Here is an 18,649-nt window from a genome sequence, read left to right as displayed (position 1 = left end):
TGACCTGATTTTGAGCAAATACATTAAACTTGGGTTGCCATGTAAAAATGAGGGTGAGAATATTTGTATTGAAAGTTTTTGTTGTTTGCTATGAGAATAAAATTGAAAATGTACTTAAGTACTTGAAATATGTAATAGGCACTCAAGCATGGGTTCTCTTTTTTTCCTTCTTACTAGAAATCTATAGCTGGCTTTCCAAGAAGCTCAATTAATTTCATGGCTCTTCCCTAAATGAATCTAAGTTTATACAATCAATAATTGCCAACTACAACCTGAAAGTATTCTTAATCTTTGAAAATTATGGATATTCATCTGGAGCACCAAATTTTTCAATGAATATGTTAGATGAAATTTTGTAGCCAAATTTCAAACCAATGTCAATAATATGACCAGAATAGTTAACTCAAATTAACTTTTATTATTACTGTTTAATCAAATTGCCCAATACAGGTAAGAATTTGTTGAATCTTTGCTTTATTGCACAGAATAGAAGCTGGAAATACAGTGAGGCTGATGTAGTACAGTTTGGGGAAGTCAGAGACGGCATTCTCCCGAAAACATGAAGATTCTCAGTGACTGTTGCAAGGAATCACAAACGAGATCTTTGGCCCAAAGAAGACATCTCTGAAAAAAAGTAGAATATAAATTAAATTCTGCCGAAAGCTAAAAAATGTACTAGTCTTTTCTTGGTTAAAACTGGACAGTAATTTTTAGGGTTTCAGATGTGGCTGTTCTTTATAGATAAATAATAGTACAGAGGAATGAGAGGACTTGGCAACAAGAGGAACAAAGTCCAAGAAGGTAACCAAATCTACTCTGCCTTCATCTGCCACTGATACTATACTGTCATCACGGTATTAAGAAAGACAAGGATGAAATACTTTCAGAACCTCCTTATCAAACAATTTCATTTCTTTCGTGGAAGGAATGGATTGTGAAGCTTATATATGCAGGTTAGAAAAAAATCAATTTTAAGGAAGTCTTTAAATATATTTCTATTTTTATAGCACGTCTCCTCTGGTTGGAAAGATTACATTATGATAATACATTAAAACACATGGGACATTATTAAATCTTATGTATGTACAAAGCGACATTAGGATTATGTTTTACTAGAAATGTACTTAGTAAGGTAAATATTTTGTTACTGGGAAAACTTCCCAAGTCAGAGACAAATTTCTTAGGTAAAGCCACAATACTGTCTTTCTCCATTAATACAGATAACCACAAATCCATTTCAACAATTTGGTTTCAAGTCATATAATAACCAAAAGCAGATGTGGCATTTTAGTATTAGTTTACATTTATTCCATTTGTGTAATCCTTTCATTGGGTTGATTAACTAAAGTTGTTAGTTCAATTGTTCTTCAAGGTGCTTTTCAAATTTTACCATGCATCAGAATTGCTTAGAGGGTTTGTTAAAATAAAATTGCTGGACAGTTTCTGATTCCAAAGCCAGCCATGAGGGCCAAGGATGGATGGGTATTTTTTAATAGCTCATTTAATGCTGAAGCTGCTGTTCTGGAAACTACATTTTGACAATCAACAGGCTTGGCAGGAAGGCGATCTTGTCTGAAGTGGAGTAGCTGCATTCCCGTTCTTGCACTGGTACTGGGTAGTTATGTGGGATAGTACTGGTCATTTCAACTTTTCGCGCCTTTCCTTTGCAAGATCATTATATCTGCCTTTCCACCCCCAGGTTTCTTGGAGGAATAAAAATATGATAATATATAGATATTGCCAGTAATTTGAAAAGGTTAGTTTCAGTAAGAAATTTGTATCTGAGGGATTCCTTAAAACCAGAGGAAGCAGATTCTAAAATCAAGAACCAAAAATATTTACTGATTTTCTACTATTGTTTTAAAATGAAAATAAACTTACTTTCCAATTTAGTCTACCTTCAGTATAGAATAGTGGTAGATAAATTCTTGTGAAATTTAATTTAGTTCAGTTCTGGTAACTTGTATGTAAAACTGGGAAATTTTCTTTAGACTCTTACTAAATTTTTCTGGTCTGTTTGTTACTTGATCCCATTCCCTGGATTTAATATTTCAAATCTTATTGGTTTTCTAATTGCTTTAAGATGAAAACTTTGAGGATGACTTTGCTATCAAGAATTTTTTGTGTGTGTGTGGTAAGCATCAGATGAATCTAGAATACATTGAATTTCCTGGATTTCATTTTTAAAAATTATTTTCATCCAAACCCTGTTTCTTAAAAACATTGAGTTTCTATACAATGGTAATGATTATAGAAAATAGTTGGATTTGAGTAGAATTTTATTGGAAGGGATGATCAATTTCAGCAGACTTATTATGATGGAGGTAATCTTTGGAAGAGTGGTTGTACATACATTTCAAAACAGTACAGTTTGTGATTTCCCCATCCTTACTTGGGGCAGCATAGCAACTCGCTGAAATTGCAGTAGCACATCATCTCACATTCCGTCCCAGCCCAGAAGTGATCCTGCACGTCTACGTCAATCCTTGCCAGGTCAGCTACTCCTTCTGGAAGGTTGTGACAGTCGCGATCTTGTAGTATCTTTCTGTAGCAAGAAAGGCGATTTGCTGGCATGGCTTGGACTCCCAGCAGCAGAGTTAGTCCAGCAATGACAGCAAGTGCTGTAAATTTCATTTTGGCTTTTGGTCCTGAGATTAAAAAGAAAAAAAGAAAGAAAGAAAAGAAACATGTCAGTTTCTGCTTTACAGAAATTATCTGAAAATAAAGGTCTACAGCATTCTTGGGGTCTGGAGCGGTAGCCTAGTGGCTAAATTCGTCCCCCTGCACGCGCTGGAATCTCATATGGGCACCAGTTCATATCCCGCCACCCCACTTCCCATCCAGCTCCCTGCTTATGGCCTTGAAAACAGTTAAGAATGGCCCAAAGCTTTAGCACCCTGCACCCGCATGGGAGACTTAGAAGAGGCTCCTGGCTACTGGCTTTGCATCAGCTCAGCTCTGGCCTTTGTGGCTACCTGGGTAGTGAATCAGCAGAGGGAAGATCTTCCTCTCTGTCTCTCTTCCTCTCTCTGATTTTCCAATAAAAAAAAAAAAAATCTTAAAAAAAAAAAAAAGGTTTACAGCATTCTCAAACTCTTAGAAAGAATGGGAGTGGTCTTTTCTGTGTTCTTCTTTCAAGTTTTCAAAGTGCAGTCTTATGACCATCTATCAAAAAAATGACTTGGAATATTTCTAAAAATTCAAGTACATAGGCTTCACCAAAAAATGTTAAAGGAGAAATGCTTGGGATGAGGGTTGACGGTGGTGATGAAATTCAGAATCTGTATTTAGCGAATACCCAAAGTCAAGTTTTTTGTACATTCAATAGAGACTAAACTCTTTGGAAGGTAGTATTAACTGAGGTGATGGATTAAATGTGGAGACATCCTACTGAAGTAGGGGTAAAGGGTGGAGATGTCTTCTAGCTACTTCCTCCTGAAACAGGGCCTCGTTTGGGGGTCCCTGGAGGTGTGCAATCCACAGAGTGATGGTTTGGGTCATCCAAGTTGCTGTGACGTAAGTTGGTCGTCATACAAGGTTGCATATTCGGGGCCATCTGGGGTCTGAAGACCCCTTTTGAAGTCAGGCCACGTGGCTCCAGTCTAAGTCTTTTTCATGGCCCAGGAAAAATATGTTACTGGAAAAACTCTATGGTTTATTTCCTCAGTTTAATATAGAAATAAAAAGCTGGGAACTGGTTGGAGACAGAGAAGTTTTATTTGCAAAGTGACCAGGTACGAAGAGGGAAGCGGAAAGTCTTTCCAAGATAGAGCCAGGAGGTGGGGTGTCTCTTGAAAGGAGAGAAGGATAGACACCAATAAACAAACTTTTTAAAGAACTGAAGTTCTTCCAAAAGTTCGTGGAAAGCTGGAATTAAAAAATACGTTTATTTGGGTGCAAAAAAACCTTGAAATCTTTGCAGTTTCTTCATAATATGTATATGTATTTTATATATTTATTTTATTTTTTCTTTTTATTCTTTCTTTGTTTTTTGTTTTCATTGTTTTTTTTGTTTGTATTTTATATGTTTATTAAGAAAATTTTTTTTGCACAGAAATAAATTCAAGCTTTTAATTCTATTTTCCATAAGCTTTTGGAAATACTCTCTCTTCTTAAAACAATTTTATTTATTTTTTAAAAGATTTCTTTTATTTTTGCTGGATAGGCAGATATAGAGAGAACGAAATACAGAGAGAAAGATCTTCCATTTGCTGGTTCATTCCACAAGTGGCTGCAACAGCCAGAGATGAGCCAATCTGAAGACAGGAGCCAGGAGCTTCCTCCAGGTCCCCCAAATGGGTGCAGGGTCCGAAGGCTTTGCATCATCCTCTAATGCTTTCCCATGCCACAAGCAGGGAGCTGGAAGCAAGTGGAGCAGCTGGGACACAAACCGCGACCCCTATGGGATCCTGGTATAGGCAAGGTGAGGATTTAGCCACTGAGCCATCGTGCTGGGCACTTCTTCATTCTTATTACCACTATTGAGTTAGCCAGTGAAACCAGTCATCTTGTTAGTCCTACCCATGTGTCTTTGCTTTACTTTTCTCACCTCTTCCTTTTGTGTTGGTTTATGATGGACTGTGTCCTCTAAGAAGCCTCTCCCCACTCAGAGTCTCCTTCGATTTGTTCCCTTGGTAGCTGTTATAATTTATGCTTCAAGAACTGGTCATTTGACTAATTAATGCTTTGCTGTTGTCAATATTTTTCATTATCCAATTAAGCATATGAAGAATGTAGACAAAACTGAATGTGGGGGAGTGAGGAATTCACAGAGAGACAATCATTTAGTGAACTTCCTTGTAGACAGGAAGGAAGATCTGAGATACTCCTCAAATACCCTACATGACATGATAAGCGGTGCATATTATAAGCAGTGTCTATTTTATTGAATATATTGGCAACTATTGGAAGATATCGATGGGATTATAACATCACCTGATTTGTGTCCTTAAAAAAAAAATTCTGGCTCTGTGAAGATGTGTTGTCCTGGGACAAAACTGAAATAGAAGACAATAGGCTTTTAAAAAAAGATTTATTTATTTTTATTGGAAAGGCAGATATACAGAGAGGAGGAGAGACAGAGAGGTAGATCTTCCCTCCAATAGCTCACTCCCCAAGCGGCTGCAACGGCCGGAGGTGAGCCAATCCGTAGGCAGGAGCCAGGAGCTCTTCCAGGTCTCCCACGCGGGTGCAGTGTCCCAATGCATTGGGCCGTCCTCAACTGCTTTCCCAGGCCACAAGCAGGGAGCTGGATGGGAAGTGGAGCTGCCGGGATTAGGACCCGCACCCACACGGGATCCCGGCGCATGCAAGGCAAAGACTTTACTACACTATTGCGCTGGGTCCGACAATAGGCTTTTGATAGAAACTAGAAGAAAGTATGAGGCAAGAAGAAAAAATCAAGATGATTCTTAGAGTTTTGAACCTGAGGCACTGTAATTTATTCAGCTGAGGGAGAATTGGAAAAAGCCAACTTTGAGGGAATTGAAGACAGAGGTTTTGAACAAGTTAAGCTTGAGATGCCTATTTTTTTTTTTAATGAGACATTAAATAGTTGAATATGTATTTGAAAGTCAGGGCTATAAAGGTTAAATTTAAGATTAATTAAGATATTTATTTGGTAGACTTTATAGATATAGACTTCCTTCCTGTTTACAAACACAAAAACAAGTACAGCCAAGGAAGAGCTGAAGCAAAGGACTGAAGGCTGGAGAAACCCAGTATGCAGACGAGCAGAGCAAGGGCCAGCATCATGGGGGCAACGACTTTAAGTTCTGTGTTGTAACACTCAGAGCACCTGCTTCAATGCTAGGCTCAAGGTAAGTGTTTATAAAACATCCACTGAAAGAGCAAATAAAGAAACTGCTGGAAAGGTAAGTAGGTATGTTACCCTGCCGTGTCCACATCACCGCACAAAATAGTGTTTCTGCTGTTGTCTTTGTCACATACTATGATGGAAAGTTCCATACCCGGTAAGCACTTGGTGGCAGATTTTTTTTAAACACTTTATGAAATATATGTTTTGACTGAAGCCTTCTTTTATTCCTTTACTAAAGTGCAGATAAACAGCATTACTATTATTTAGCAAATGGAAAAATGAGCCAGTATGTTGCTGGCATGCATTGGTTGGTTTTTCAGTCTTAATCTTTGGCAATCCACCAAACCATGTATTTTCAAGTGCCAACAAGAGATGACTTTGGCCAATTTGAGACAAATTACTTTTTTTCCCCTGTTTCAGTTGAAGTACATGCTGTTAAAATTCAACCAGGGAATCATCCAAATTACCAAAAGAACAGATTAAAACTGAAGATTAACGAAATAAGAAGAAAACTTTAGGTAGCTAGCTCTCAATTTAAAGAATTCAATTTCATGAGATCGACATTGTTAACTTCTGTCATATAATACCATTCATTTCCCAATAATGATGTAGTTTTTTTAAAGAAAATCAATGCAGAGGTTACAGAATTCTGAGCAAGACATTTTCAATTATACAGCAAACCATTGGCAACATTATTTGGCAATAAGTTGCAAATTTTGATTCTGTTAAGGTACTTAGCACACTCAAGTTTTTGAATGGCTGCAGTTAAATGGAAATTTTAAAAGAAAAATTACCCCTGTTTAATGGCCAAAGCTAACAGGGTAATGTAGTTGAAGGATTCCGATATTTGGGGTGCAAAACTGATGTCAGTTCTGGGAACAGGCAGTGGAATGCAATAGGGCTGGTGAATTAAGCAGACGGGGAGTCCAATTTCTGATTTCTTCCAAAAAGCCGAACTAGAGAAGCAAAGTTGCAAAATCAAGTGGAAATTCCAACCCGGCACTTAAGGTTTGAAATATCAAAATCGCTGTTGAAAGAAATTTAAATTGTTGCCCAGTCTGTATTGTTTACATGTATTTTTCTTGGAAGATGGAAATCATTCTGATTTATAAAATTCTCTTTTTCTTGTTAACGGAGAAGGGGTTTGTGTTAGAACGACAGATTCCTGAAGTGAAATGTCTCCAAGTGTGTATTACAAGAATGGAAATGGTGTTAGAACGTGGATAAGCCTTTGAAGGATCATTCAAGCTGACACATCAGTCTATGTACTCCAAAAACCTTCATCAGTGGAAACATCAGCCTAATCCTGCCTGTGATTTGCTGGCAGGTCGTAAGGGCATGCTAGAAGATAATATTAATACACAGCTTTGCATCATCCTGCTCATCTTCCTGCCTACAGTAAAGTCAGCATCACTGGAGAAAAGGATTAACATTTGAGAGAAATTTTCTCAGTTTGAGGAAACTAAGTGAAGAAATGTCCAGGAGTTTTTCTAGGCCCCAGGGTCCTAGAGGGAAGAAGTGCCCCCTTTATCTAAGCAGTACAGGCGCGGTGTTGTATTCCAGGAGGGGCTGTGGGGGGCCGTGGCGGGGGCCAAGGACGAGGCCAATGAATCCCCTCTGTGTTACACATTCATACTACTTTCTTTTCAGGAATCAGAATTTTGAAAGTTGAAAAAATTGTTTTGCTTAGACATTGCCTTTAACTTTGAGTTGAGTAGCTAGAGACGTAACTACTGCATTTTTAAACAACCTGAATACACTCCACCATCCTCACAGGCTGAAGGATGGGATAATAAATCCTGTCGTGTGGAACTAGAGACAGTGGAATTGGGCATTAGACGAACAACAGGAAGGACTCTTCTTCTTTTTTAAACCTTAGATTAAATTGTTTTCCTCGACAAGGAACATGCTAATCTCTTTTCATCTGCTCCTTTCCCTTTATCGAGGAAGCATCATCTTTTTCAAAGTGCTTGTACCATCTCCTCGGAGGCTATTTCAGCTGCCTTTCCCTTCTGAAGCAACATAACACACATTCCTGCTCCCATCTATAGTAGCAGTTTGGAACAGAATAAATGGCATAAGACGCTCTTTACAGAGAAAAAAAAAATTACCTACCTTTTTCTTCTTGCCTTTTGGTCTCCCTGGCGGAGGAAATCTTAAATGCTCCAACTCACTGTGTGAGTCTGGGCAGAAGAAGGGAGGTGCTGGCTCCTTACACACGCCTCTTTGTCTGCCTTGTCTGCTGCCTGGGATTGACAGACTCACTGCTCCAGCCAGGACCAGGGCAGAAGGGGAGCGCGAGCAGACAGGGCTGCAAAGACTGCCTCCCTCGGAGTCTTCCAAACCAGGAGAGCGCACACCAAACAGCTTCTTTATAGAATAATAACTGGTCTATACAAGAACCTCAGGGAAGCAAACCTTGGAGCAATAAAATATGAAATTTGAGGGATTTAGAAAGAACACAGTGTAATCTTTTTTTTTTTTTTACCGTAAGAGAAGTGTGTGTGTGTGTGTGTGTGTGAGAGAGAGAGAGAGAGAGAGGGAGAGAGAGAGAGAGAGAGGGAGGGAGAGATGAAAAGGGGATGGTTAGCATTACTTGGGAAGACAGCTGAGGACATCTTTTCCTTTTCGATTTCTTTGCATTTTATCACTAAGTTTTCTTATTACCTGCATCTCCTGTAGTATTTTGGTAGAAGAGATATTCCTTCCAGTTTTGACCTAAAAATCATTACCAGTGATGGAGGGCAAAAATGAATGACTGAAACAAAACAAAACATTTATTCTGTGTCTCAGAAACATAGGCTCAAGAGGAACTTTTAAAAAAGATTTATTTATGTTTGTTACAAAGGCAGATTTACAAAGAGAGGAGAGACAGAGATGGAGTTCTTTCATCCGCTGGTTCACTCCAGGAAAGGGCCAGTACGAAGACAGGAGCTAGGAGCTTTGATCTCCCACAAGGGTGCAGGGCTCAAGGACTTAGACATCCTCTGCTGTTTTCCCAGCTCATTAAGGGGGAGCTGGGCTGGAAGTAGGGCAGTAGGGACTCAAATGAGTGCCCATATGGATGCTGGTGCCACAGACAGAGGCTTAGCCTGAAATGCATGGCATTGGTTGCTCAAAAAAATTTCGCTGTGTTTGAGACAACTGTACTTAGATTCTGACATGTATTAGCTAATCTGCTAATTTTGTTTTTAAAAAATCCAATTAGGAGTAGTGTTCTGGGAATTAGAAATATTCTTTTCTTTTTTTAAAAGATTTATTTGTTTCTTATTGGAAAGGCAGATGTACAGAGAAGAGGAGACACAGAGAGGAAGATCTTCCATCTGTTGCTTGACTCCCCAAGCAGTTGCAACAGCCGAAACTGAGCCTATCCGAAACCAGGAGCCCAGAGCCTCTTCCAGGTCTCCCACACGAGTGCAGTGTCCCAAGGCTTTGGGCCATCCTAGACTGCTTTCTCAGGCCACAAGCAGGGAGCTGGATGGGAAGTGGAGCTGCCGGGATTAGAACCGGCACCCATAGGCAAGGACTTTAGCTGCTAGGCCACGCCGCCAGGCCCTGGAGAGCTTCTTTTCACTGATTCACCCAGATTCCCCCAACAATTGAGGTTGGGCTAAGCCGAAGTTGGCAGGTGAGGATTCAGTTCAAGTCTCCCACTTGAGCCACTCCTGCTGCCCACCACGGTGTGCACTGGCAGGAAGCTGAAGTCAGGAGGGAGCAAGAGCTCACAGCCACACACCCTGATGCGGCTCAGAAAGACCCCGAGCGGCATCTTACACTCCGAGTCAAATGCCTCAGTCAAAGCTCGTGTATTCTTCCTTATATGCGAATAGGAAACTGAAAATCAATGACATCTCCTTTCCTTCTTTCAACTGTTTCTACCCCAGACACATAATTTAGCATCCAGTACTTCCAGATTTGCCCTCTCTCTCCTCTGCCGGATTACTCCAAGAGCCCCTATTCTCCCCATTTGCACCTCGATCCTCCCACACCAGCCTCCTGTCCCACTGCAGTCAAGCGATTCATCTGCTCAAACATGTTTTATCATCCTATCACTCATCTTTGAAGGAAAAAAATCTAAAATTTTGGGCATGGAATACTTTAATAACCTTTTTCTTCCTATCTAAATTCATTTATCATCTCTGCTCCCAGCCATTAAAACCCAATGTATGCCCCCAATATGTATGTCATCAACTGTACATTTCTTCCACATGTTTACCAACGAGTCTGTCGTGATCCCTGTTAAATAAAGATTGTGTCACAAATGGAGTTTAACTTATTTGTATGGTGCAAATATATAGCAATTTGTGAATTTGAGCAGCACAATAAGATCTACTCTTTCTACCTTTTTTTTTTTAAGATTTATCTTATTTTTATTGTGAAGTCAAGTATACAGAGAAGAGAGACAGAGAGGAAGATCTTCCCTCCACTGATTCACTTCCCAAACGGCCACTACAGTCAGAGCTGAGCCAATCCAGAGCGAGGAGCCCAGAGCCTCTTCCAGGTCTGCCACGCGGGTGCAGTGTCCCAAGGCTTTAGGCCATCCTTGACTGCTTTCCCAGGCCATAAGCAGGAAGCTGGATGGGAATCGGGGCCACTGGAATTAAAACCAGCACCCATACGGGATTCCAGTACGTGTGAGGCAAGCACTTTTGCCGCTAAGCTACTGTGCCGGGCCCTCTTTCTACCTCATAGATCATATGTGCAGGTAAGTGCCAAGGCAAAACTATACTTTTATTTTTTTATTTTTTTTAAGATTTATTTTTATTACAAACTCAGATATACAGAGAGGAGGAGAGACAGAGAGGAAGATCTTCCGTCTAATGATTCACTCCCCAAGTGAGCCGCAACGGGCCGGTGCGCGCCGATCCGATGCCAGGAACCTCTTCCAGGTCTCCCACGCGGGTGCAGGGTCCCAAAGCCTTGGGCCGTCCTCGACTGCTTTCCCAGGCCACAAGCAGGGAGCTGGATGGAAAGTGGAGCTGCCGGGATTAGAACCAGCACCCATATGGGATCCCGGCGCATTCAAGGCAAGGACTTTAGCCGCTAGGCCATGGGGCCGGGCCCAAAACTATACTTTTAATAAGTAAGTTCTTCCTTTGATGTTGGCTTTACTTTTATTTCTCTTGATGTCAAATTGTTTCTTCATCTCCTTATTGTATTCCTTGTCTTGTCTTGGATCTCAATTCACAGCTGCTCAAAATAGCTGATTCATTTTTATATTCGGAAACACTCAAATCCACACGAAAAGTGCAGTACTGTGCTTCCTGCATGCTGGCCAACGTACACAGCAGCTCTCGGTACAAGCTAACAAGTCTGACTCAAGTTATGAGTCATTTAGAAAGTTTCCCCTAAGAAGCACATTTAGACCCTGGCTTCTGAACCCCTTATATATTCAGTCATTTACTTACTGCTCGTTAGGTTTCCTGTCTCGCTGGGGAAAACTATTACTATTATTTAAAGACTTATTTACTTGAAAGGCAGACTTTACAGAGAGAGAGGAGACAGAGAGAGGTCTTATAGCCACTGGTTCCCCCTCCAAATGGTCACAATGGTCAGAGTTGAACTGATCCAAAGCCAGGAGCCAGGAGCTTCTTCTGGGTCTCCCATGTGAGTACAGGGTCCCAAAGGCCTTTGGCCATCTTCTGCTGCTTTCCCAGGCCACTAACTGAGAGCTGTATCAGAGGTATAGCAGCCTGGACATGACATGCTGTCCAATGGGATCCTGGTACTAGCTGGCAGAGGATTAGGCACTATGCCACTATGCTAGCCTGCAGAATTATTAAACACTGTTATTTTCAGAGTGCTTCTAGTCAGGGCCAGTGTGGCATATCAGGCTAATCCTCTGCCTGTGTCACCGGTTCGTGTCCTACCTGCTTAATTTCCAATCCAGCTGCCTTCTTTATGGCCTGGGAAAGCAATAGAGCATGGCCCAAGTCCTTAGGCCCCTGCACCCACGTCGGAGATCCAGAAGAAACTCTAGGCTCCTGGCTTCACAGCCACTCAGTTCTGTTTGTTCTGGCCATTTGGAAAGGTGAACCGACAAATGGAAGACCTCTGTTTCTGTCTCTTTTCCCTCTGTAAAATCTGTTTTTCCAATAAAAATAAAAATTTAAAAAGGTACTTGTAGTCAGTCATCCTGATGTCCACTGCAGAGTCGCCTTTTGAGAAGCTGTTGAATTGCAAACCAAAGCCTGTAACTCAGGCTCTGTTTTCATTACCTAATTGGAAGTTCAACTCTGAAAGCACTGCTTGTTTGCTTCTGTATGTAAATTGAAGGCAGTTTTGCTGTTATTCAGACATCTTGGCACCCTGTTTTACGTTCCTCCGGAGAGACCACCTGCCTCTTGGGGACAGCTTTAGCAATCTCCCAAGGTGAGCCTCTCTGTGAACCCTGGAGCCTGTATTTTTTTTTTTTTTACTTTTTTTTTATTAATTATTATGCATTATGTGACAGTTTCATAGGCTCTGGGAATCCCCCCACCCCTCCCCACACCCCTCCCCCCTGGTGGATTCCTCCACCTTGGTGCCTGTATTTTTAACAACACCATCGAAACACACTGTTCAACTTTCTAGAAAGTATGCCCAACTATATTATATGTGAGATATATACACACACACTTTTCTATATGTATGCATGTGTTTAATTTATTTATTTTCATATAGGTAAGCTTTATCACCCTTGGGTTCAACCAGGTTTGTTAGAAATAGAAAGTTCTCACACATTAGTGACAGAGCAATTCCTAAGTAGAGCCGTATTTGATATGGAAGGAAGCAATTGCATTCAAAGGATTACATCTGACAGTAATCTAACTTGTATTTCCTTAAAAACAAAACAACACCAAAAAACCCAGCAAAACCCAAACAGATGAAGTCTCAGGAGGTATTTTAAATATAAATAATCTCAGGTGGGAGCTCAGGCGCGTGCTGCCGCTCTGTCCCGGGACTGAGCCCTCTCTCTCCTCGGCCTCAGCTCACACCCTGCTGCAGTCAGAGAGCCGGGCACTGTGTGTAGACACTGCAGCTGCTCCCAGCCACCTCAGCTCCCCTCTTCCCACTACAGAGGTAGGGCTTGTTTTATGTGACTATCCTTGGCACAGCAATTGCACAGAAATTACACTGACTAGAAACTGATTCACAATATGTTTGTTGAAATCATAATGAGAAACAGATGAAATTTCCTTTTAAAACTACCTCAAAACTTTCACCAGTTCAAAACCAACCAGCTGTTTTATTCGCTTAATTATTTTTGAACTAAGAGTTTTTGTTGTTATTAAAATGATGGGAAGCTTCCTTTAAGATTCCCACTGACCCTGGATCATTGGTGCTTACAATGGTTTTTGCAAGCTGGTTGAACAACGTACCCTCTCTTACCCAGCCTTTCTGACACTAAAGCCAGATGTCTGAAAGTGGCCTCCACTGGGGAACCTCAGCAGGGGGAGCCTTCACAGAGTCCGTGGAGTCACCCCTAGGCTGCTGTGTGAGAAGCTGTGTGGATACTACCTACCACAACTCCAGGAAAAGAAATGCTTTCAGAAGGCATTCCTGTTGGGCTGCAGCTTCTATAGCATAGTGCACATGGGAACTGCTGGCTTCCAGAGCAGCAGCCGTGGCAGTGATGGCGTTCGGCTCGATGAAAAGCTTTTAAGAAGCGCATATGCAACTTCTCTGGCCTGACCATAGAGAGTAGGTGCCCCATGGGAGATGTGCACTTTTTCACGAGTTGGAGTTTCTGAGCACAGTGAGTAACAGGAACTTGACCTACGATGAAGTCAGAAAAACGAGCATCAGAAGAGAAACGTGTCAAGGAAAACTGCTGTAACTTAGGAGCCCACATAATTTAGAACAAATGATAACGTTAACATGAAAATAAACTTTGGCAGGACGAGAGGCCAAGAAGGAGAGGAACTTGAGAACAACCTCTTTTCATTTCTTGGCAGTATAAAAGGAACTGCCCAGAATCACTATGCCCAGATTCCAAGGGTTACTTTGTGGTTTATTGGAGAACAACTTTACTCACTTATCCAACCTAGAAAGTTAGAATGAATAATTAAGTGTGCCAAAGTGTCTTATTTTTTTGGCTTTGGGTTACTGCCTTAATCTTCCCAAAGTGTTTCCCAGATATAAGCATTGAGTTGTTTGATAATAGTCAAGATAACAAGTAATAATGATTTTAACTGATATTGCCAAATGTGCTAAACACTTTATAAATAGTATTTTTTTAAAAAATCCAAACAACTTGCTTTTTATGAGATAAGAACAAAGTTAGCCAACTTGGTCCAGTTAGTACAGCTGGTGAGTCGTGGAGTTCAAACAGGAAAGCAAGACAAAACTATACTCTTAGCCTACTGCTTCAATAAATAGTAAAAGGAATAAACTATTCCTTTTTAAAAAAGATAAACATCTTTTTTAAAAGGCTGTGGCTACATGTATTTAGCTTGGTGGTTAAGATGTGGTTTAAGTCCCTTGTGTCTCATGTTGAGAGGCTGGTTTGATATCCACCTCCACATTCTGACAGCAGCTTCCTGCGAATGCAGACCCTGGGAGGCACAGTGACGCCTCACGTTATCAGGCCCTTGATGCTCATGTGGAAGACCTACACTGAGCTCCCATCTGCACACTGTGGCTCCAGGCCTAGCTCCAGCCATTGTAATTATTTGGGGCATATAGCCAGCAGATGGCAGGGGGCTCTCTGTTTCACAAGAAACAAAACAAAACTTGTACTCCATAATTTAAAAAAAAAATTATTTTTTATTTAAAAGTAAAGTTAAAGAGGACAGAAAGAGAGAGAGAAGGAGAGAGATCTTTTATCTGCTGGTTCACTCCTCAAATGGCATCAACTTCCAGAGCTAAGCTGGCCGGAAGCTGGCAGTCGGCAGAAACTTCTTCTGGGCCTCCAACGTGGGGACAGGGCCCAGGCACTTGAGTCGTTTTCCACTGCTTTCCCTGGATATTGCAGAGAGCTGCACTGGGTGTGGAGCAGCCGAGACTAAACCAGTGCCTCTATAGAATACCAGTGCCACAGGCAGAGGATTAGTGTGCTGTACCACCACACTGGCGCCATAGTCCCTAATTTGAGTATGAATGAGTCACAGGTGTTCTCTATGAACCACAGAATCATTACCTCCTCCATCTATATTTTTGGTCTCATTTGGCTTGAAGTAATTCTTACCTGGAAACATCAACTTAAAGCAAATTTAAGTTTCCTTAAATAAATCAGGCTTGGAATTATCTACAAAATCAGTCATGGAAAACTGCCAAAATGAGTCCTTTGGATAGATTTTTTTAACTGATGATAATTCTAGGAGTGACATGATAGTACCAGGAACTTCGTAAATCTTTGTTTCATGAATGAACGAGTTAACAAATAAAACAAATGGGTAAAATCGAGTGACTGGGTGACATTTCTGGGTAGAGGCTAATTTTTTGAGAGTTCACTCAGGAAGTGTTAATTATCCACTGTGTATCATTAACGAAGTTGCAGGCTCACTGAAGGCAAAGTTCAGCATCTGACCACACCTTCCTTCAGACTCTCTCCAAGGTTCTAGCATCTTGCCAGGCTTGACTACTGACTCTCCTGTACATACGTGGCTCTCTCTGCGCTAAACAAAGGATCAAGGGATTGAACATTCAGCTTAGCAGCTAGGACACCCGAGCCCCATGTCAAAGTTTCTGGGTTCGAGCCTGAATTCTGGCTCTTGAATCAAGCTGCCTTGCCAATGAAGACGATGATGTGGGCATCCCCAAACAAGTGTCTTAATGGCATGAAACGCCCAACCCTCTCTCTCTTTTCTTCTAAAGACACTAATGCCATCAAGAGAACTTTAGTCTCATGACTTCATATAACCCTAATTACCGCCACCTCTACATAGCAGCAATAGATGAATTTGAGTCTTCAGTTTCCAACACATGAACGTTTGAAGGATATATTCAAACTAAAGCAAGGAGTTTGGGAGTTACAAGAAAAAATGCTAATTTAGCACAGATTTGTTATACCCAGTTTCTTTTATTATTTCTTACACGAATGCTGCTCATTTGTTACATTTATGGAGTCAAGAGAAATACACTTTAAATTAAATTCCGTACTTGGTTTTATAAAGCTCTTAGCTAATTTCCTTCTCTCTGTTCTGGAGCCTAGCCTAGTCTGACACACTCCAGGCCCAGTCCAGAGCACCACCTCCATCCCAGCTCTCGCACTCACCAGTGGAAACCACAGCCCAATAGGAGCGTTCCCTTAGCTCTCTGACCAGCCTTGCTCCCAGCCGCAAATCATGTGCATGCTGATGGGTGCTCCGTCCCAGCCTGGCATAACCAATCACTCAGCTTGGACTTTGCCATCAGCTGCTGGAGCCTCACATGGCTTGGCCTGCCCCAGTCCCAACACTTGCTGGTGGGTGTTGCAGCCTGACCCTGCTTAGCCTGCTCTCATCTCTGGCTTTCATGCAAACTGGTAGGTGTGATAGCTTAGTGAAGCCTAGCATGACCCGCACTCCACCCTGGCTCTTACATATGCCAGTGTGCTATGGCTCGGCTTTGCCCTGCACAGTCAGTTCACCCCACTCCAAGAACCAACCCACACACCTACTGACAAGTGAAACAGCCCTGCCTGGCCTGACCAACATCCAGTCTTAACTCACATGCTCCCCAGCAGGAGTGACAGCCCACCAGGGGAGTTCTCCAAGTTCTCCTGGCATGCCCATTCCCAGATCTCATGCATACCAGAAGTTGCTACACTCTTACCCAGCACAGTTTGCCCCCCAGTCTTGGCATGGTGTGTGCTGGTAGGTGTTGTGGCCTGGTCTGCCCCACACCCAATTTTTGAGTATGCCTGCAGGTGTCAAAGCCTGGACCAGCCCAGCCTATTACCAAACCCACTGCTCACGAGTGTTGTTGAATTCCATGGTCATGCCTAGCTCAGCCTGTCACCACCCCCAACCTTTGAGCAAACCAGCCAGCATGGCAATCCCACAGGAGTAGTCCACAATATCCCAATGAATCTGCTCCCAGCCTCAGGTTTCTTGTGAAATGGTTAGTGTCATGGCCCAAACTAATATGGTCCACACTCTGCCCTGACACTGGTGGGAACTGTGGTCTAGCTCTACCAGGCAGGCCTCCCTGCCACAAATTTTGTGTGTGCTGGTAGTTGGCAGCTGATGCTAACAATCCCAGCTCAGGATTCTCACGTGGGCAGGTGAACTCATTTGGCCTCAAAACATCTTCCAGTTTCCCTCTTCTAAGCCACCTAGTTCAATGCCCTCATTTACCTGTAAGTGTAGTAGCCTACAGGGGAAGGGTTTCCTCATCCATAGTGAGATCGACAGCATTTTAGAACTGTCATATCTACCTGGGCAGAATCCTTGGAGTGTGTACCACACCGGGACTCTGGGTTGATACAGGTGCACATTCCCCATCCTCGGGCACTGGGACGATTGGGAGGCTGGGTACAGCTTCTCCACTTATCTCACCCCACCCCCAGAAATGGGAAGAAGAAATAGAAAGTTTGGAAACAATGATCACATCTACTTTTCCCTAACTCTGGATCTTTTCCCACGCTGATCAACTTTGTAAACATCATCTTAAAAACAAAACAAAAAACCAAGTGTAGTAGTCTGGTTGCTGGAAGTCCCCAGGAAGTCATTACTCACCTGTCATGTTCCTCTTACACATCTCCAGATCTGCTTCATTGAGCAATCCACAGTTCCTATGCCAGCCCGGTTCTGGCCATGTGCCATGCCAGCCTGGGGTCCTGCCTACCTAACCAGGACCCACGCACACTTGTACGCTGATCCTCAGACCCTGTCTGCTAGTCTGCTGCCATCTGCCCCACCTCACCCCCACCCAGATATCTTGAAAAACAAAATAGGCAACTATGCCAGCACATTGGTGTAGTTACCACAAATTTGGCATGAACCGTGCCTAGTATGCCTACCAGTTATTAGCTGCTTTTCTCCCAGCAGTGTAGCACTTGCCTTGGTATAACGTAAACTAGGCACTTGCCTACACCTGAGGCTACCTTCCTTCCTTTTATTTTAATTTTCACGGTGATATGCTTGAATTTTATTTTTTAAAAAAGATTTATTTATTTTTATTACGAAGTCAGATATACAGAGAGGAGGAGAGACAGAGAGGAAGATCTTCCGTCCTATGATTCACTCCCTAAGTGAGTGCGACGGCTGGTGCTATGCTGACCCGGAGCCAGGAGCCAGAAACTTCCTCCAGGTCTCCCACATAGGTGCAGGATCCCAAAGCATTGGGCCATCCTCAACTGCTTTCCCAGGCCACAAGCAGGGAGCTGGATGGGAAGTGGAGCTGCCGGGATTAGAACCGTGCCCATATGGGACCCCAGCGTGTTCAAGGCGAGGACTTTAGCTGCTAGGCCACCGGGCCCTGAAATTTTCTTTATATGATTCAACAATGCTTCTTTTTATCTTCGAATAAAATACCACTGTATAAAATACACTGTATCACTGTATAAAATACCAACATTTTAAAATTCTTACACCTGTTGAAGGATTTTCTTTTCTGCATAGTTTTTGACACTTAAGAATAAAGATGTTATAAACATTTGTGTTCAGATTTGTGTAGGCATACATTTTCAGTGAGTTGATAAGTTATTTTTATTTTAAAGATGAAATTACAGAGTAGGAGGAATAGAGAGATCTTCTATCTGCTGGTTCACTCCCCAAATGGCCACCTCGCCAGAGCTGAGGCAATCGGAAGCTAGAAGCCAGACCCTCTTCTTGCTCTCCCACGTAGGTGTGGGGTCTGAAGGATTTGGGCCAGTCTCTGCTGCTTTCCTAGGCTATGAGCAGAAAGCTGGATGGGAATTGGAGC

The 18,649-nt window shown here is 42.2% G+C and overlaps 1 protein-coding gene across 5 annotated transcripts in view; it reads right to left on the bottom strand.

The window, feature by feature from the left end:
- Positions 1-487: 487 nt before the first annotated feature.
- SCRG1 (stimulator of chondrogenesis 1) overlaps positions 488-18,649 on the bottom strand; it is a 116,313-nt gene continuing 98,151 nt past the window's right edge. For 2 of the 5 annotated variants that reach the window (XM_058669985.1, XM_058669982.1), the window contains exons 2-3: positions 2,393-2,648; positions 488-624 (exon numbers count right to left, since the gene is read on the bottom strand). In XM_058669985.1, coding sequence (XP_058525968.1) covers positions 570-624; positions 2,393-2,634 — 297 coding nt within the window. In that variant the 5' untranslated portion in view covers positions 2,635-2,648 and the 3' untranslated portion in view covers positions 488-569. Of the gene's footprint in view, positions 625-2,392; positions 2,649-7,933; positions 8,026-13,179; positions 13,318-18,649 lie in introns of those variants that run through there. The other 3 variants (XM_058669983.1, XM_058669984.1, XM_004579040.3) reach the window with 3 other exon arrangements.

Source organism: Ochotona princeps, chromosome 11 (assembly GCF_030435755.1).
Source record: "Ochotona princeps isolate mOchPri1 chromosome 11, mOchPri1.hap1, whole genome shotgun sequence".
In the NCBI taxonomy this organism is placed as follows: Eukaryota; Metazoa; Chordata; class Mammalia; order Lagomorpha; family Ochotonidae; genus Ochotona; species Ochotona princeps.
This window is presented reverse-complemented; position numbering and strand designations above follow the sequence as displayed.